General features: G+C 41.7%; 3 protein-coding genes across 3 annotated transcripts in view; 1 reads left to right on the forward strand and 2 right to left on the reverse strand.

The window, feature by feature from the left end:
- LOC116324769 (metabotropic glutamate receptor 7-like) overlaps window positions 1–16,939 on the reverse strand; it is a 107,879-nt gene that overhangs the window by 62,222 nt on the left and 28,718 nt on the right. The gene's annotated exons all lie outside the window — the stretch shown is intronic.
- On the reverse strand, window positions 4,865–5,588 carry LOC120435218 (metabotropic glutamate receptor 7-like). Its single transcript, XM_039604326.1, has one exon. The coding sequence runs from the start codon at window positions 5,408–5,410 to the stop codon at window positions 4,865–4,867; it is 546 nt and encodes a 181-aa protein (XP_039460260.1). The 5' UTR covers window positions 5,411–5,588.
- The window catches only part of LOC116324768 (amphoterin-induced protein 3-like), a 31,144-nt gene continuing 23,585 nt past the window's right edge, over window positions 9,381–16,939 (forward strand). Inside the window, exon 1 of the mRNA XM_031745493.1 lies at window positions 9,381–9,527. Coding sequence (XP_031601353.1) covers window positions 9,381–9,527 — 147 coding nt within the window. The remainder of the gene's footprint in view (window positions 9,528–16,939) is intronic.

Below are 16,939 nucleotides of genomic sequence, written 5' to 3' on the forward strand. Positions count from 1 at the left end.
CACCGCAACATGTCACTTGTTTTTAAGTTAATTACTTAAAGCTATTAACCCCAGTCTTCACATGCACGGCAGCATTATTACAAAGTTTCTCTCTCAAGTATTACACTTTGTTAAAGTAATGTTTATATTTAGAATGGCCTGGATCTCAGATAGCGCTTTTCTACAATGTGTCTCAAATCCAGTTCACACACACACTTTATTCTATGTCTAAGTAATCATTCGGTATGCAGACTGGAGCAGCCAGGGATCGAACCCCCAGCTGTCCGCTCAGTAGACAGCGTGCTCTACATCCTGAGCCACAGCCACCTGCAATTTAGGATCATCATCCTATTTTAAATGTGACTAAATCCACAGATGATGTGTCATCACATCTCACCTATACATAGAAGCATGTTCACATCCTTATTTTAATCTAAAGGTCGTGTACCCAAATAGAATGAATAGGATGTCTTTTCTGTAGATCATACCATCTCCTAAAATATGCTTCTTTTGTTTGTTTACTTTTGCACACACAGTGGTGCAGCGGTTAGCACTATCACCCCTCGGCACAAATCTTCCGAGTTTGAATCCACCAGCAGGCTGAGGGCTTTCTGTGTGGAATTTCCTCCCACGGTCATGCATGTTAGACTTATTGGTGAGTATAAATTGGCTGCATATGTAAGTGTGAATCGCTATCAGCCTCTACGCGATAGACTGGTGACCTGTCCAGAGTCTACCATGGTGGATAATCAGGAAAAATTTATGTTTGCATGCTGCCTGCATTAAATTAACATCGCACGGTGCTTTTCTTTCTATTTGAGAGTACCTGTGTGGCTTAGGTTCACTAAACCACACAGGTACATTTTGTGATCTCATAATCTAATATTCAGTAATTCCCTTTTTCTTTTGTGGATAAGTCACGACTGCAAAGAAGGGTGGATATAATTGGATGGGTTTGATGGCTTATTAAAGTCATCCATATACAGTCGAGTTTTCAATTTCCATCTGCATGCTAAATCCCACTGATTTCTCAAAAGAGAACATTTGGAAATATCTAACCTATTTATCTCATCTCTCGTATACAGTGTAAATTCTGCTTGTTTTTTATGCTGTTAAAAACATTTTTCATTTTATTTTTGGCACAGCTGACTTTCTGTTTATAGTCAGTAGTCAGATGTGCACTACTAAAACTTAATTCACCGTCCTCTTCAGTAAGAAATCCAACACTGTTATTTGTGATCTTAAAAAAGTTTACTTATGAGTTAAATGCTGAACTAGTTGAGAAAGAACTGTCAAGTTAGGAAATTAATTTTCTTTTTTGTCCATGTTTCAAGCACTTGTTATAAAGTTAAAATGTACTGAGTTGGCTTTCTATGTCAAACTCTGAATAAAAGCCAATTAGTAAGTGATGGAGAGAAAATACAGGAGCCGAAACCACTGGTGTGGATCATTAGATATCCACAAGACAGTTGTGTTTCCATCCCTTCAGCATTGGTAATAGGCCAATTTGTGGGCATATATGTGCATATCTACTCATATGCTGGCTACTTAACATACCAGCTGTGTCTTTTATCGTATGGCTGAATGCAGTACTAGGGATGTGACTAATGGACCTGAGCTGCTGCAAGCATCCACGTACAAATGGCAACTGTTACCGTGTTTAGAAAACTAGATATATTAAACCTGTGCCATCCGATGTCACTTTTAGAGCTTTCTCCAAAACACACACACACACACACACACACACACACACACACACACACACACACACACACACACACACACACACACACACACACACACACATAGCTCCTTCATATTCCTTTGGTGTCCGTCTTTACCATTGTCAGCTAAATAGATCACACTGCAAGGCTTCAATCTCCTTCAAATCAGTCACAGTGATGATTCTGTGAAAAAAAGGGGGGAGATAAAAAGCCGACCGGAGCCTGTCAGGGCTATGAGAGCAGAGGACGTCAATGCCTCACTTAGACAGCCAGTCTGAAGGGGCCGGTTCCCCAGACGAAGAGGACAAGACGGAGTTCACCTGCATTCAATACAAAGTTTTGCCACCGCCTTTGGGAGAAGAGATGCGACGGAGCATAGCAGGCTGCAATCCCTGATGTAAATGTCATCAGGATCAAAATCAATTTCATGATTCATTCAAGAGACCAGAACTTAAAAACGTACAAAGTTACCTGTTATTTATTTATTTATTTTTTTAATTTGACAACAGCGTCATCTTCCCACCTCTGCTCGCGATCGCAGAGTAAGGACTCGATGATTTTCCTCACACATGCAAACAATTCAAAAGTTTGGCTGATTGATTTTTTTTTCCTCCTGTGGCATTGTTGCTTCTCATTTCCAACACAGCATGAAAGGCACTGAAATAAAAACATCTTAGCAGCAAATCGGCCTCACCATGGCAACAGTATTGATCACCTCTCCTGGGTCCTCAGAAAAATCTATCCCTCATGTCAATTTCCCAGCACTAACAGTTCAGCAGCTACTCACGTCTTGAATAGACAGGCATGATATTTAGAATCTAGTAATAAAACCTACAATCATTATTTAGCTTCCCTGATGATTCATTTATCGCAGGAGTGAGATACAAAATGACCTGATGATTTTCACTGAGAACAATGCGGGGAATCGGCTGTCACTATTCGCAGTCTCGAAGCATAAAGATTACACTAGGATTTCTTGATTATGGAGCTCAACCAATAATGAGGTCTAATTGAAATTGACTAAGAGAAGAAACTGAACACTTTGTAGCGAGTCCGTCTGACTGAGGTCTGATCTTTTTGATATGAACCCCCCCCCAATTTGCTGGTTTAATTATATCTGAATGGGGGTTTCTCAGGCATTTGATGTTTTTCAAAAGACTCACTGAGTAGTATATAGATTTTATTTCAAAGCAGCCTCAGAAACTTAAAGTTGCTGCCACCTACCAAACAAACACAGTGTGACTAATGCAAGTAAGTGGGTATGTATTGATTATACTGTATCATGTGGCCTCAAATTTAATTTGTTATCAATAATACCATTGCTTCTGGTTCCACTGAAAACATAAGTGTGCTCAGAGGCAAAAAGGTTTAAAGGACTGAATCTAACTTCTCAAGGTATTTGGATTTAAGTGTGCAGAAGAAATCTGCCTTTCTTTCAGCACTTTGAGGAAATGAGAACAAATGCAAAGTGATGGATGGGTCTGCATGACAACTGCTGTCAATCCACAAGCTTGATTACAACACCTGAGCTTCAGCAACACCACGCCTACACTCTGACAGCTTGACACTTGCAGACGTGTTGGTACACCTGGTGTGAGGAGGAGAGAATAAAGAGAATTAGGGACTAATCTGGCTTCCCTTTAAACCCTCTCAGTTTCACAAATGCATAAGTTTTTTATGTTACAGAGCTTGCACAAAACTGAGGAACTCTTGCAACCCTTGTGCCGTGCAACAAAATAACAAGTGCAGTTATGCTTCAAAGCATAACTGCAGGGTTTTGAAGATCTTGTAATAATAAAAATTTAATTTATTAAGTGAGCCTACAAAGAGAGAACAGGAACTAAAGCTAGGCTGAAGATTGTGGTGTTGTGGTGGGGACGATCAGTCCGGCAAAAGGAACCACAAAACCCGGATATAAAAAATGAACAAATAGAAATAAATATGTATATAGATATATGTATATAGACACAAATGTGTGGCATGTGTACGTGTCTGTAGAGTAGAAAGGGAAGACAACTGGGCGGTGGTTGGGGTAAAAGCTTGTTAAGTACTCTGACTGTCTTACAGATGCAATTAACCAGCTACTTACACAATTTGTCGAACTGAGCTGGAACAAAAACACTGACTGACAAGACTCTGACTTACAATCTGCAACCACAAATCATTAGCACCAACACTGCATGCAGCTCCTCCCCAGTTTAAACGCCACTTTCCTCGCACAGGAAAAACTGTACAGAATTATGCAAAAGCATGCACATGTTTTTTTGAGTAATTAAATACTTTGCTATGGAGATGTGTTTTAAATAATTAATCTTTCTGTACTGGTGCCTTGCTGCATTTCCCATTTCACTGCAGCACCAGCAGTGGGCCAACACCATCAGTTGACTCTCAGCCAACAGAAATAGAGACGTTTTCCTATATGCTCAAGTATGCCATTTGGAAATTAGTCTTATGAATTCCTTTCATTTACTTGCAGCCATCGAGCTCAATCAGGCTGTGAAGAGATGGAAACAAGCTCATTTTGCAGAAGGGAAGCCCCCCCTGCTTCTTCCCCCGTAGGTAAAAGCAAAAGGAAACTCAAGCATAACTCAATGCTTTCAGGTTCAAAACAATTCATAAAACCGCCTGCAGTCTGACGTACAAGAGGTTCATATAATCATGTGCAATCATATGAAACAGGCCTTTTATTCTCAGGAGGGGGTTGTTGAGTTTGGGTGTGATTGTGTCAGGCTGTCAGTGCCCACTCATCCAGACTCCGGAGTGAGACTGGAACAGACGGGAGCTGTTCTTTCAGCACCACCGGGGACAAGCAACAGCACTCTCAGCTGTCTCATCCACACAGTCTAGTGGATTGAAAAACCACCCAAACTCACTTCACCTTCCTTTTATGCCCCCTGTTTTAAGATGGAGAGAGGCATCAGTGAGAACACATCGAATCCAATACCACCATCTGAAAATAGATTCTTGCTCGTGATGGATTCTCTCTTATTTATTTATTTATTTATTTAGTGTTTTTTCTCAGACACAGTTTTCAGCTGTTTCACTTTTGCTGTCCTTTCAAGCGGCTTTTGGGCGACAAAAAACTGCGTTTACCCCTCTCCAAAGCGCATTTTTACCCCCAAATTCAACAAACTACTGCTGCAATAGTGGAAAAAATACGATTATCTTAAAGCCACAAAACTAGTGCACACGCTCAGACTTGCCTGGAAGAGGCGTAGGATGTTGGCAACCATAATCGATACTGAACTCGCCGAGGCTCCGATGACTCCCACCACTTTTTCAGGCTTGACAAACACCGGTGGGTCCCCGTTAGTGCACCGCACGTCGGAGGTGTCCTTCGTGATCAGCGCTTGCACGAAAGTTAACGATTGCTCCAGCGCATAAGTATCCCTCGAACAAGTGTCCAGCACCCGTGCGCCTAAGGTGATGTTGGGTAAGAGTTGCTCGTCCTGGTTAATTTGGTCCAAAGCGTACATCATGGCCTCAAGCCGCTGGATGCCGTTCTCTTTTTTGAGGTCCCCGCACGGCGCACCATCGATTCCTCTGGCATGCACCGGGAAGAGTCCGCCGAGGGTCAGGTGTCCCTCAGTCCGTATCGAATGGGGTGCATAAGTCTCCTGAGGCAGCGCGAAATCTATCACAGTCCTCATAAGCCAAAACACCCTCCATATAAAGCTCAGCTTCACGCGTACACCGGGACAAGCCATGATCAACTTTTAGGAAGGAGAAGCCTGCGATCCGCCGATGATGAGACCAGAAGAGGCTAAGAAGTTTGCTAAAACGAACCCATTCTTGTCACCAGGGAGGAGATTCAACAAGCTGGGCTGAGGAACCAAGGGGCAGCAGAAGGCTCAGGCGAACTGCGCCCATCGTTTTACAGCCAGGAGTGAGCGGTTAAGCTTGTTGAATAGTGAAGCCCCTAACGGAAATTTAGCGCTCTCAGGAAGGGAGGCTACATCCATTAGTTAGAGAGAATATCACTGAAAGGAGACGAAAACCCGCAGCAAATTATCTGGCCTAATTTTGTCCATTTATGCTAAATCCAAAGAGCGAATAGAAACACAATGAAACCGCTGCGAGGAACTGGCATATCTTCACAACCCAAAGCCCGGAATTTAAGTATCGTGTAGTAGAAATTATCGCTTTAAATCAATACTTCTTAGGACCGGCAGAAGTGGGTGACATTCTTCTTCCCCAGAACAACTCCACGGGAGCGCAGGAATGGCTCGCTCGGCTGTGGTGTTTGTCTCCCAGGGGTGCATATCATCTCCACAGTCTCCAAAGGAGGGGAGGGAATGACGGAGGGAGGGAGGGAATGAGGGGGGGTGGGTTAAAAGGAAAAGGAAAAAACCGGTTAGTGTGAACGCAAACGTGCGTTCATTAAGCAGTGGACTAAGAAAAACCAGCTAATTAAATCCCCGGCTCTTTCTCAGTCTCCGCAACCGGTCGCCTTTATACAAAATGAATGAGTCACAGCGAGGGATTCACTGTGTGCGCCGAGTTTTCAGCCCCCTTTCGACGCGAGACGTCATTCAGCTGGCAGCAAAAAAGAAAAAGGAAAAGGAAAAAAAAGATTAGCATCACTTTGTGGAAAGGTTTCCAGGAAGTTAGCGCTCACTGTCTTCAGACAGAAGAGAAGGTAAACAAGGCAAACAAATGCACTTACAGACTTGAATAATAAGACAATTGTTCCTCTGAGTGCCTCTCAGTGGCTGCATCTCAGCATTATAATCTCTGTCTCCCTACTTCCCCTCCCTCCGTTATCCCCCTGAAACACACACACACACATACACACACACACATACACACAAAAGTGTTTTCCCCCCTCTTTTCTTTTGATGTTGACGGTGGCAGGCATGAAACAGAGATCTGTGGCATTATGAAAACACAGAAGAGCTGCAGGTATGAAGGGCTTCACCCGCCGACTAAAAAGTGGCTTTCCTGAAATAGTTTTGGATTCATTACTGATGCACCTTTAAAACGGAGCAGAGAGGGAGGTACGGGAGGGAGAGAGAGCATAGCAGACACGTTTGGAGGGGTCCAGGCTGGTCTCCAAGGCAACCCTTCTTCAGAAGACTCCTGATTCATCCTGTGCAACCCTCCTGCCCCCACAAATACACGCATATCACCCCCCACCCAACACCCTCTACCACACACGCACATCATCATCATCATCCTGGCTAAACATACTGGTCCACAGACTGGTGAGAATTGCCCACACCTTTAGGAGCACGGAGGCCTCACATCTTCCTAACAAAACTCTATCATCACCAAACTATTTAATTGCACAGATGGTACTTTTACAAACAAGCAGATTATGATAATTTGCTTTTGTGGGCATGCATTAGCCAGGGACTCACTTGGCAATTTGAGGCATTAATTAAAAAGGTAGTTTCTGCTTGGCATTCAAAGTAAATCGCACATTCAAAATAACAACAATAATCATTGTAGTCTCTGCTAATGAGTACATGTTCAGTGGGTTACGTGGAGAGAAGGGGAGCGAGAGAAGAGGTGCCCGCTGAGCACTCTGTTAATACATAATTCATGCATAAGCCTTCATTTTCAAGTAACCTTAGAAACTGACCACTCGTGAGCCAGCCAACACACATGCAGCAACAGCATCCACATTGTTGGTGGAAAAGCAAAGTACAGCAGCACTCTGGGAAACAGGAAACAGGAAGTGGATTACAGGATAAGTCCCTTAAGTTGGTTTATCTTTGAATAATAAGCAGCCTCAGAGAGTTGCTTTATCGTGAAAATGATTATGAGGCATGGAATCCCATTTTATGAACGTGTTCATTCCATTAGTTTCTGTTCAATTAAAAGATTAGAAAAGGCGATGTAGTTCTAATTGAAACATGTCCTATTGACATTACAGGCTTGGATGGACAAATTTCTAATTAATTAAGTTGAGATTAATTCGAGCCTAATCCGGCCATGTAGTGTATTTATCTTCATTAGCCACGCTGAGTACATGAATATCTTTCAACAGGCAAATCGTGCATGTCCAATGTGGTTTTGGGTGCACATACTGTACACTGGGGCCAAAATTCATGAGATGCACTAAAAATACATTTAAGGAAACTGTGTGGGAACTGCAGGGAACAGACTGCTGAGGAGAGAAACCAGGGATGTGAGAGGGGAGGGAGGCAGATGGCCACCTCCACAGTGAGCACACTGAGACAGACAGGAAGGCAGGACTGGAAAAATGCAGCAACAGCCTTTACAAATGACACCCGGAGAGACTGGTGTCGCAACGCACGACACTAATTCCCCGGCTCGGACTTGGCGGTGAGACTCCCACTTACACTGTCAATGGAAAGGTTACTTTTGAAAAATGGGGCCCTCACCGTGATTTAATTCACTGACTAACCCCAGGAAGAGGGGCCTTTTCCCCGGGGAGGCTGTGTGATTTAGACTGAGATTACACTTTGGTTTGGATCCTTTCTTTCTCTCCCCTTCCTCGCTTTTATACAGACACAGAGTCACGTGTCTGCGCACTCAAACAAATTCCATTTCACTTTCATCATGGGATGAAGTAGGAAGCAACAAGAAAGAGGAATGAGAGGTTTATGTTTAATACACAGCTGACCAAAAAACCAAATAGAGTCATAGTTTTCACATGGCAGGGGTGCACAATATTTAACAGGCATCCTGCCAGATAAATTATGGTCTCCTTTGAAAAAGCCAGAGCTTTTGTTTCAAGCATTCAATAACGTGTCTGCTCGATACGGTCTTTTTCAAGTCAATTACAGGGGCTGGCACTGTGTGCTCCACTAAAGAACGACGAATCCAAGAACAATAAAAAGTCAACATCCAGGACAAGAGGCAATAAGGTTTCTTTTTGGGCAGACACTAGGCACAATGGGCTCTGTCTGTCAAATTAATTAACCTGGAAACCTGTTTAATTCCCAGACTCGAATGAAAGGGCGACGGTATCCACAGGAAAGAAATAACTCCAGAGCAGGAGGTAATTGCACGTCGAGGTGATTTGTTCGAAAACACACAGGCCACCAGCCTGTTTGGAGTCATGCATATTCTGCGAGGGGTGAGGTGTTAATGTTAGATCAATGTAGGGGCATTGTTAGATTAGCAACATGAAGGTCACTGAGCTGCTGGGCTCCCTTGTCTCATTTTGTACCATCTGCTTTGGAATAATAAAATCAGGGCTATCCAAGCTTTTCTGTACCACTGTAACCAGAAATAATGCCTGTAAGGAGACAAAAAAAGACATGTTGTAATTCTACAGGCGTGCTGCATGAGAAGACAAATTCTTACCTCGTCTGCTGTTTATGCCAAAGACAAAGCAGGTGCAGTGCAGCTAGGACGATAGACTCTCCACACTCTCAATTACGATTGTAATCCATCTGTCATACCCTCTCCCTTCTAATTATGTCTCTGTAAAGCTGCTGCTGTGAGCTCAGTACCCATTCACACTCTGAAATGTGAAAGATAGACAGATAATGCACAAGTGACCACTGGAATACATAACTGCAGTGGGCAGCTTGGTGACAGCTGGTTTTCTCGTGTTTGAGTTTGCTTACATTATAAGTGCACATTGGCAAAAATACAAAGTGAGAAAATGGAAACCCAGTATAATATTAACGTAAACTATAGCTGTTTTTCTTATATAAGGCAAGTGTCTACTGCTTATTGTGAGCCAGCATGGTTGTGATAATGACTAAAGGTGTTATATGTGACAACAATGAATCCAAAGGTGCTGACCTTCCACCCACAGAGGCCAAGAATTTTCCAGAGACCCTATTAGTGGGTAACTGGGCCTTTGTTTTGATGGCTAACTTCATGCTCCACTGGACTCACATGGTAAGTGGGTGCAGCTGTGTTAGTTAGCCAGGAGGACTTTAGCCACAAATGTGATTGTGATAACAAATGCCTATTGCCGTACGTCCGTTAATTAGCCAATGTTTAGAGCAGCTCTGTGACATTTTTCTTTTTTTTTCATCTCAAGTGTTTTTACGTTGCCTTGTGAAAGAGGAGATTTTATCCTCAGTCTCGGTCAGTGAGTCATTACAGCCCCTCTTCATCTGTGTTTCTGTTTTATGGGGATGATACGACAGGCCTGTGAAAGAATATAAAAAGCTACAGCCGCCATTTGTTTATCTCATCTTACCAAAGGATAAAGATTAAAAGCAGAGGAGAAAATTTAGGCTGGGTTAGTCCAAAAAAACCAAACCCCCCAACAAACAAAAAGCCTATAGGGTAAAGACACAAACAGGGGTTAAAATAAAGTCAGTGGAAAGATGATATAGCCAGGCTTAAAGTCAAAATCTAGTTTTTTTCTATAGTTGCTACTCAGACTACACAGCTTGTAACACTAAAGGCAATAGCAAGCTCCAGGTATCGACTGTACAGCTTGCAGGATTTTAGATGATGTATACTTATTGGCGATGGACATACAGTGCACTTGATGACGAGTTGACAGAGAGGTTTCGATTCCGTAGAAGCGATTTATTTAAACCTGCTGAGAAGCTGTTGCAGTTCTTGCTGGACAAAATCCAAAGATTGGTTTGTACCACTGACTGGTTTCCCCATCAACCAAATCAGTGAAAGCAGGTAAAGCTCTCCAAAAACCATCAATGGTTACACCGCTATGTACTGACCTTTTCAGTGGAGAATCCTATCAGGTTTGATTAATTTTGCGTCTTTCTTTGTGTCGCTCAGGTCTTTCCACTTTTACCTTACACTTTCTTCTCAAAGCGGGGCGCCTGACTCACTACACTGCAAGTTGAGTGCTTTTTCTGGTTAGGCTATCAAACTTGTACTGCTAGACTGTCAGTGTGTTCTTGTGCTGACTATAGCTGTTTTCTTCTTTCAGTGTCAGTGAAAGTGCCTTTTCTATTTCTATTATCAACAGTTACTGCAAATCAGAAGTGAAAAATCAGCAAGAGAACAGCAGGCTGTTATTAATGCACCCTAGCAACTAATACTGCAAGGCAACCACGGTAGTCACATGGGTATTCACATGAATGCATCACTAAGATCTGGCATAATTAAGACTGGGTTTTCGCTTTGTTGCTGCAAACAAATGATGCGGACAGATGACATGCGTTCTAAACACTAGTGTTGATAATAAAGTCAGGACGATGCTTAGTAAAGTCTTGTTGTTGCTGTATGGTTGCTGGGCAACCACACTGATGAAAATGAAACTCTTTAAATTTGGTTAATATCACAGTGACATCAGGTTACAGATGAAGAATTAGTTTGTCACTTGTGAGTTTTTATTAATCCAAAGACTAAAAGAAACACAGCACAACACCATTTAGGTCCAGCATTTGGGCAATAGCACATTTTATATACCACCACAGTGGATTTCACATCAAACTCTCAAGATATGATTGACTTTCAGCTTTAATTCAAGAAGTTTAACAAAAGTACTTCATTAACCGTTTAGGAATTGCAGACATTTTATACACAGTCCCTTATTTTCAGAGGTTCAAAAGTTAATGAACAATTGATTATCCAGCATTTTCATTGCAAAGTGAGGTCGGTTCCCTTGTCATTCCATGACAAATTAAGTGAATAAAGGTTTTGCAGTCCACTCCAAGCTTTCCGGGCATCAATACAAGAGATGGGGCCTGTCTTTAGCATCTTTAGGTTGAAAAACGAAAACAGACCTATGAAAAGCATTAAGTGGCAAAATCAACAAACTAAATTCTTTCAGAATTCTTTCTTTACTTAAGAAAACAAACCTCTCATCACATTCAGCCATGTTAAGTAAACACATGAGGAGGTCGGATCGTCATTATCAAGGTCTACAATTAAGCGATTCTTTCATGAGGGTTTACACTAAGGGTTTACACTAAGGTGCAAACAACTGGTTTTGCTCAAAAACATTTAAGAGAGTCTGTACAGTTCTGAAAAGAATATACAGACAAAACCAAGATTAACCTGTACCAGAATGATGGGAAGAGAAAAATATGGAGAAGGAGAGAAACAGATGATTCACAGTATGCCACATCATCTGTCAAACACGGTGGAGGTAATGTTATGGCATGGGTGTGTATGACTGCAAATGCAAGCAGTTCACTGGTGTTTATTGATGATGTGACTGCTCAGAGAAGCAGCAGGATGAACTCTGAAGTGTGCAGGGCAAGAATCCCAGCTCAGATTCAGCCAAATGCTGCAAAACTGGATGGATAGATGGATAATGACTCAAAGCAAACTGCAAAAGCAAACAAAGAGTTTTTCAAGGCATAGAAATAGGATATTCCTCAATGGCCAAGTCACTCCTCCGATCACATCCCAAATGAACATGCTTTTTAATAACTGAAGACAAAACTGAATCCAGAGAGACCCACAAACAAGCAGCAGCTGACAGTGGCTACAGTAACGGCTTAGCACAGCACTGTGGAAGATTTTCATCCAAGTATGAAAAACAATGCTTAAATTGAAAATTATGTTAATATGTCGATTTACTTCTGAGCCTCAGAAAAAGTGATGACTGTAATTGCTAAACAGTTAATGTAGTTTTTAAATTAATTAGTGTTTAATTTAATTAATTAAAGCTTAAAGTCTCACTTCAATTGCATCTTTATTCATTGATTTGTGCAAAAATTGTGTAATTCTCCAACTTGGAATAATGACGCTCATGCACAGAATGGTGATCTGAACATTTAAAACCCTCCAGCTACAAACACTCAGTTTGTTCTTCTTGTGACATCCCAGCATGAGAAGGCAGAGGATCTCACAAAGAGCGCTTACCTGGAGAGAAAACAGACATTTGCGAACATGGCTGAAGAAAAGACGCCACAAGCTGATAGATATTCTGAAAGTTTTTGGATTTTCCAGAAACAGAAGGGCTTTAGCTAACAGCCTCCCACAAGAATACCACAGCCACATCTGTCCACTCATGCCTGCCTCTAAAACACTTTTGAGCACAATTATGTGACAATCACTGTTTGTGAGTATGTGTGCGTGTTCTCAAGTGTTTATGAGCCATGTGATTTTAACGTATTGCTTAATCTACTTGATATAAGTACCACAGATAAAAAAAAAAAATCACCCAAGGCTTAAGGTCTGTGGTAAAATATCTCCAGTTTCAGACTGCACTCGATTAATATCAGGATTTTTTGCTATATGATTGTTCAAAGGAACACAAAATGATGGGTATGAGAAAAAGCTTTAATTTCGTTTTCAGAATTAAGCATCAATGTTTAACATTGATCTTCTCCCCTCACTCCCAGCAAGAAAGCAATTAAGTGTAAGATGTTGAATTATTCCTTTAATGAGGGTCTATATAATGATTACCTCCCTAATATCTGTGAATGAACATATTATCAGGCTTTTTAGCGAATAACCCCGAGTCGGCTGGTGAGTAACTGAAACTAATAACTACTCATAAATTCTAATTAGAAAAATGTCAATATTTTCTTGCCCCTCTTACTTAAACGGTGAATCACACCAGATCACTTTACATATTGATCATCTTACCATTATTCACAGTTGTTCCTTCATAACAACTGTGAAGAGCGCTGGAAAAAAAAGAAGAGCTAAAACATATACAGTGATGAAAATCGGGACATTTTCTCAAAACAATGTGCGGCTGAACTGTTTTGATCCACGATTACCATTTTTATTCAAAAATGGCTTGTTCTTGTTTTGAATTGATTTCTGTCCCCAAGGTAAATGTCCAGCAGTACAAGACATTTTGCAAAGTGCAGACTGTGGTTCCATATAAATTGTAGCACTGCACTTGTGATGTGACACAAAGGAGACCTCCACTTCCAATCTCGACACCTACAAGCCCTCTCTCTCTCCCTTCTCCTCTTTCAGCTCGGAAGTGCACAAGTGTTGAACAGCAGTGCTTCTAAATGGGCCAAATATTCAAGACTAAAACTATCTTCATGTTAATAAAGATGATAATAGTGAGACGCTGCACATATTGCACTGCAGATGGATATCATACCCTCATCAACCCTTTCACTTTGGCAGGCACGCCTGCTAGTTTGTTATTCTTTTAAATTTATGTTTTGGCATCTGGTCACTGTAGCGAGTTAGCATTTGACATATTTGCAATGCACAAGTCTGATGTCGAATTATGTTATTTTTTAATGCTTACTGTAATATTCGCCAAATGAGCTCAATGTTCCATTTTTCACACAAACTTTACATTTTAAAAACTGTTGTTGTCATTAAAACCGTGTGACTGGATTATATGCCCGTGCTTCTTGAATTAACTACAGTGCTGTTTGTGTTGCAAAAAACATATTTCCTTCATCTTACACAGCTCATTACCATATGGAGCTGCTAGCAAGGACTGCGGTGGAGGGCAGGCCTACTTATTTCAGATAAGTGCCCCTGCAGTCTTTACCACAATTGGAAGCGCATACACAAAAGGTACACACACTCGCACACACATGCACACACATTTTCAACAAGAGTTTGCAAGAGTGCTCGCTATTGTGCTATTCATCATGCACATGAATTAATCTCGCTCACTCATTAGGTGGAAATTAACGGTGTAACAAATTACTGCACGTGGATATGACATAAGGTGGAACTATAAATCACTGACTATATGTATAAAAGCCACGCGTTTCAGTCGACACTAATGGTTGCTGCCTCATACACTTTTTGTCGCCTCCTTTTAGTTAGAGACTGTACACAATTAAAAGAAGTTCAAGTTAAACCATTCCCCATTTTGACCATGTGCAAGCCTGAGGAGTGTGCAGCCTGACCGTAATCCCCTGGGTTTATCTGTTCAGTGAGCTCAGTGCTTCAGTCCCCAAGTATCCCTCCTGTCTCCCAGGCTCGGTCTGTCCCCCATGGCCCAGTGGTCCCATTGGAGCACTGTGGCTGGAACTTTGGGTCACAAAAGCTGCGTTATCCCAAGGGCAGTTCCACTGTTGGCACACTGGGTGCTTTTTTTTTTATAGCCATCACAGCTGATGTCTCACATGAGAGGAAAAGTGGTGGAGAGATGCATATATTTACACAAAGCTACGCACTGGTGACAATATGGAGATAAGAAGAGTCACGGTCAAGTCAGGGTCCCTACGTGGAGGTGACTGCTGAGCTCAAACATAGAGAAAGTATCAGCAAGCACAGTGTTTACAGAGTTTGGAGGGAGGAATAATTGTGTACTGTAGCATTTAATGGGTGCCCGACAGTGTCAAGTGAAAGTGAGTCCTGTCGGCACAGGGCACAGCACAATACCGACAGAGCAGAATGGGACTTCTTATGGTTGCTCGGGGATTGAATAAAGCCCAGTTCATTTGCTGCATATCACGTTTTGTTACATGGTTTCTGACAATTCCTCATATTTCATCCGTGCAGCTGGCAAAGGGCGTTTTATATCCTTCCTATTTCCCCCACCTTTCAGCTCGTTTTAAGCTCCTACATGTCATGATGGTGCTTTTTCTCCTTTTGGAATTTCTCCCTTCTTGCTTTCAAGCTGAAAATCAAATCTATAAATCAAAAGCAATGGGAGAAAGACATCAGGACTGAAGGGCATTTAAATCCTTTCAGAGTTCCCAAAGCTTCAGAGAGTGAAATAAACAGGAAATTAAAATGAAGCTGGAAATGGTAGAAATCCCTCTTTTTAGGAGATTGAAACCAGGTGCATTTCTCAACACTTCCTTCTGGTATATATTAAGTACTGTTGGGAATGAAGCCTCCCCTCCCTTATTAAATTCATTACAAAAAGAAATGATTAAATTCTCAGAGAAATGCCAGACGTGTCAAAAAATTATAACTGATGCTTTTTGCTGAAAAAGATTTGAGGAGGTCACGAAAAACGCTGTCATGCTTAATGTGCAAAAAAGCTGCCCGCTTCAAAGTTCTCTAAAATTACATCATGTCAGTTATCAGGTTGAACATAGCCTATAACCATGTCGGCTCACCTGGCTGTGTGTTTTATTGAAATATTGCTGCCGAACAAAGTTGTTGGCTGACCTTCAGAGTAAACTTCATTTGCATAAAAGCTTGTGATTAGACAAGGTGCAGCCACCACTGCAAAAACAAATTTGTTCACACTTGACAAGCACTGGCTGTGTTCATGACTGAGAGAGCGGGTGACCGTAATTTACCACCCGTTGGCCAAACTTGTGCCAACAGGTGTCCACAGTCAAGCCTGTCAAGATCTGTGGCACTATGCACAGCAGTGCTTTGAGCTAAATAGATAAGGATTACAGGTTTACTATGTTAGCTTAGCGGGTTAGCATGTGAGCATTTGCTAACTAGCACTGCGTGGTGCAGTGGTTAGCACTGTCAGCAACTAGGTCCTGTGTTTGAATCTACTAGCTGGCTGAGGCTCTTCTCTAGGGACTTGACATGCTCTCCTAACAACTGTGTGAATTCTCTCCAGGTACTCCAGCTTCTTACCACAGACCACAGAGGCAGTGTGTTAGGTTAGCAGGTGACTCTAAATTGGCCGGGAGTGCGAATAGTTGTCCGTCTCTTTGTGTTAGACCTGCGACAGACTGGCAATCTGTCCAGGGTGTACCCCGCCTCCTGCTCTATGGCGGCTGGAACAGACTCCAGCACCTACCCTGACCCTGAATTAGATCAGCAGAATAAAATGAATGGATGGAAAACCACTGGAAATTTCACTTAACATTAAAGGTTTCTGCCAATATTTTACAAGCCCAGTGTCCACCTGGCCTGTAGGTTAATCCCCCACTGAGCATAAGCAGATGGGAGGATTTTTTTCTTATTTTCTTCACAAAGCTACATCCACTAAACAAAAATAAAATAACAAATAAAAACAACTAAAAAAAACTTAACATAAGGAATAAAGCACCATTTACTTATGTATGTCTGCCGATTACAGATTAAGCTAGGCTGGATCGTTCTTTCTGAACATCATATTTGAGTCCATCTAACTGATGGTGACACTTCTATAGGCACTCTAATGATCAGATAACTATGAGACAACTATTACCACAGAAGTCGACATCAAAGTGATGCTACGGGAAAAGAAAATTGTCATATTCACTCAAGTTCAACCATTGGGGAACATAAATATTTGGGCATAACTTCATAACAATTCAGATTAAAGATGTTGCGGTATTTCAGGCCTACTGGAATGAATAATACTGAATACAGCATACTAGCATCCCTAGAGCCATATGGCCATGAATAAAATGTGCAGTTTAAAACTGGATCCAAGGAAGCTTTAACAGACCAATTAAGAGAAATGTAATTCTGCTTTTCCTCCAGAAAGGATATTAGATGGAATACACTCAGACACTTACTAGAAACTGAGAATGACACAG

This window comes from Oreochromis aureus, linkage group 20, assembly GCF_013358895.1.
Source record: "Oreochromis aureus strain Israel breed Guangdong linkage group 20, ZZ_aureus, whole genome shotgun sequence".
NCBI lineage: Eukaryota > Metazoa > Chordata > Actinopteri > Cichliformes > Cichlidae > Oreochromis > Oreochromis aureus.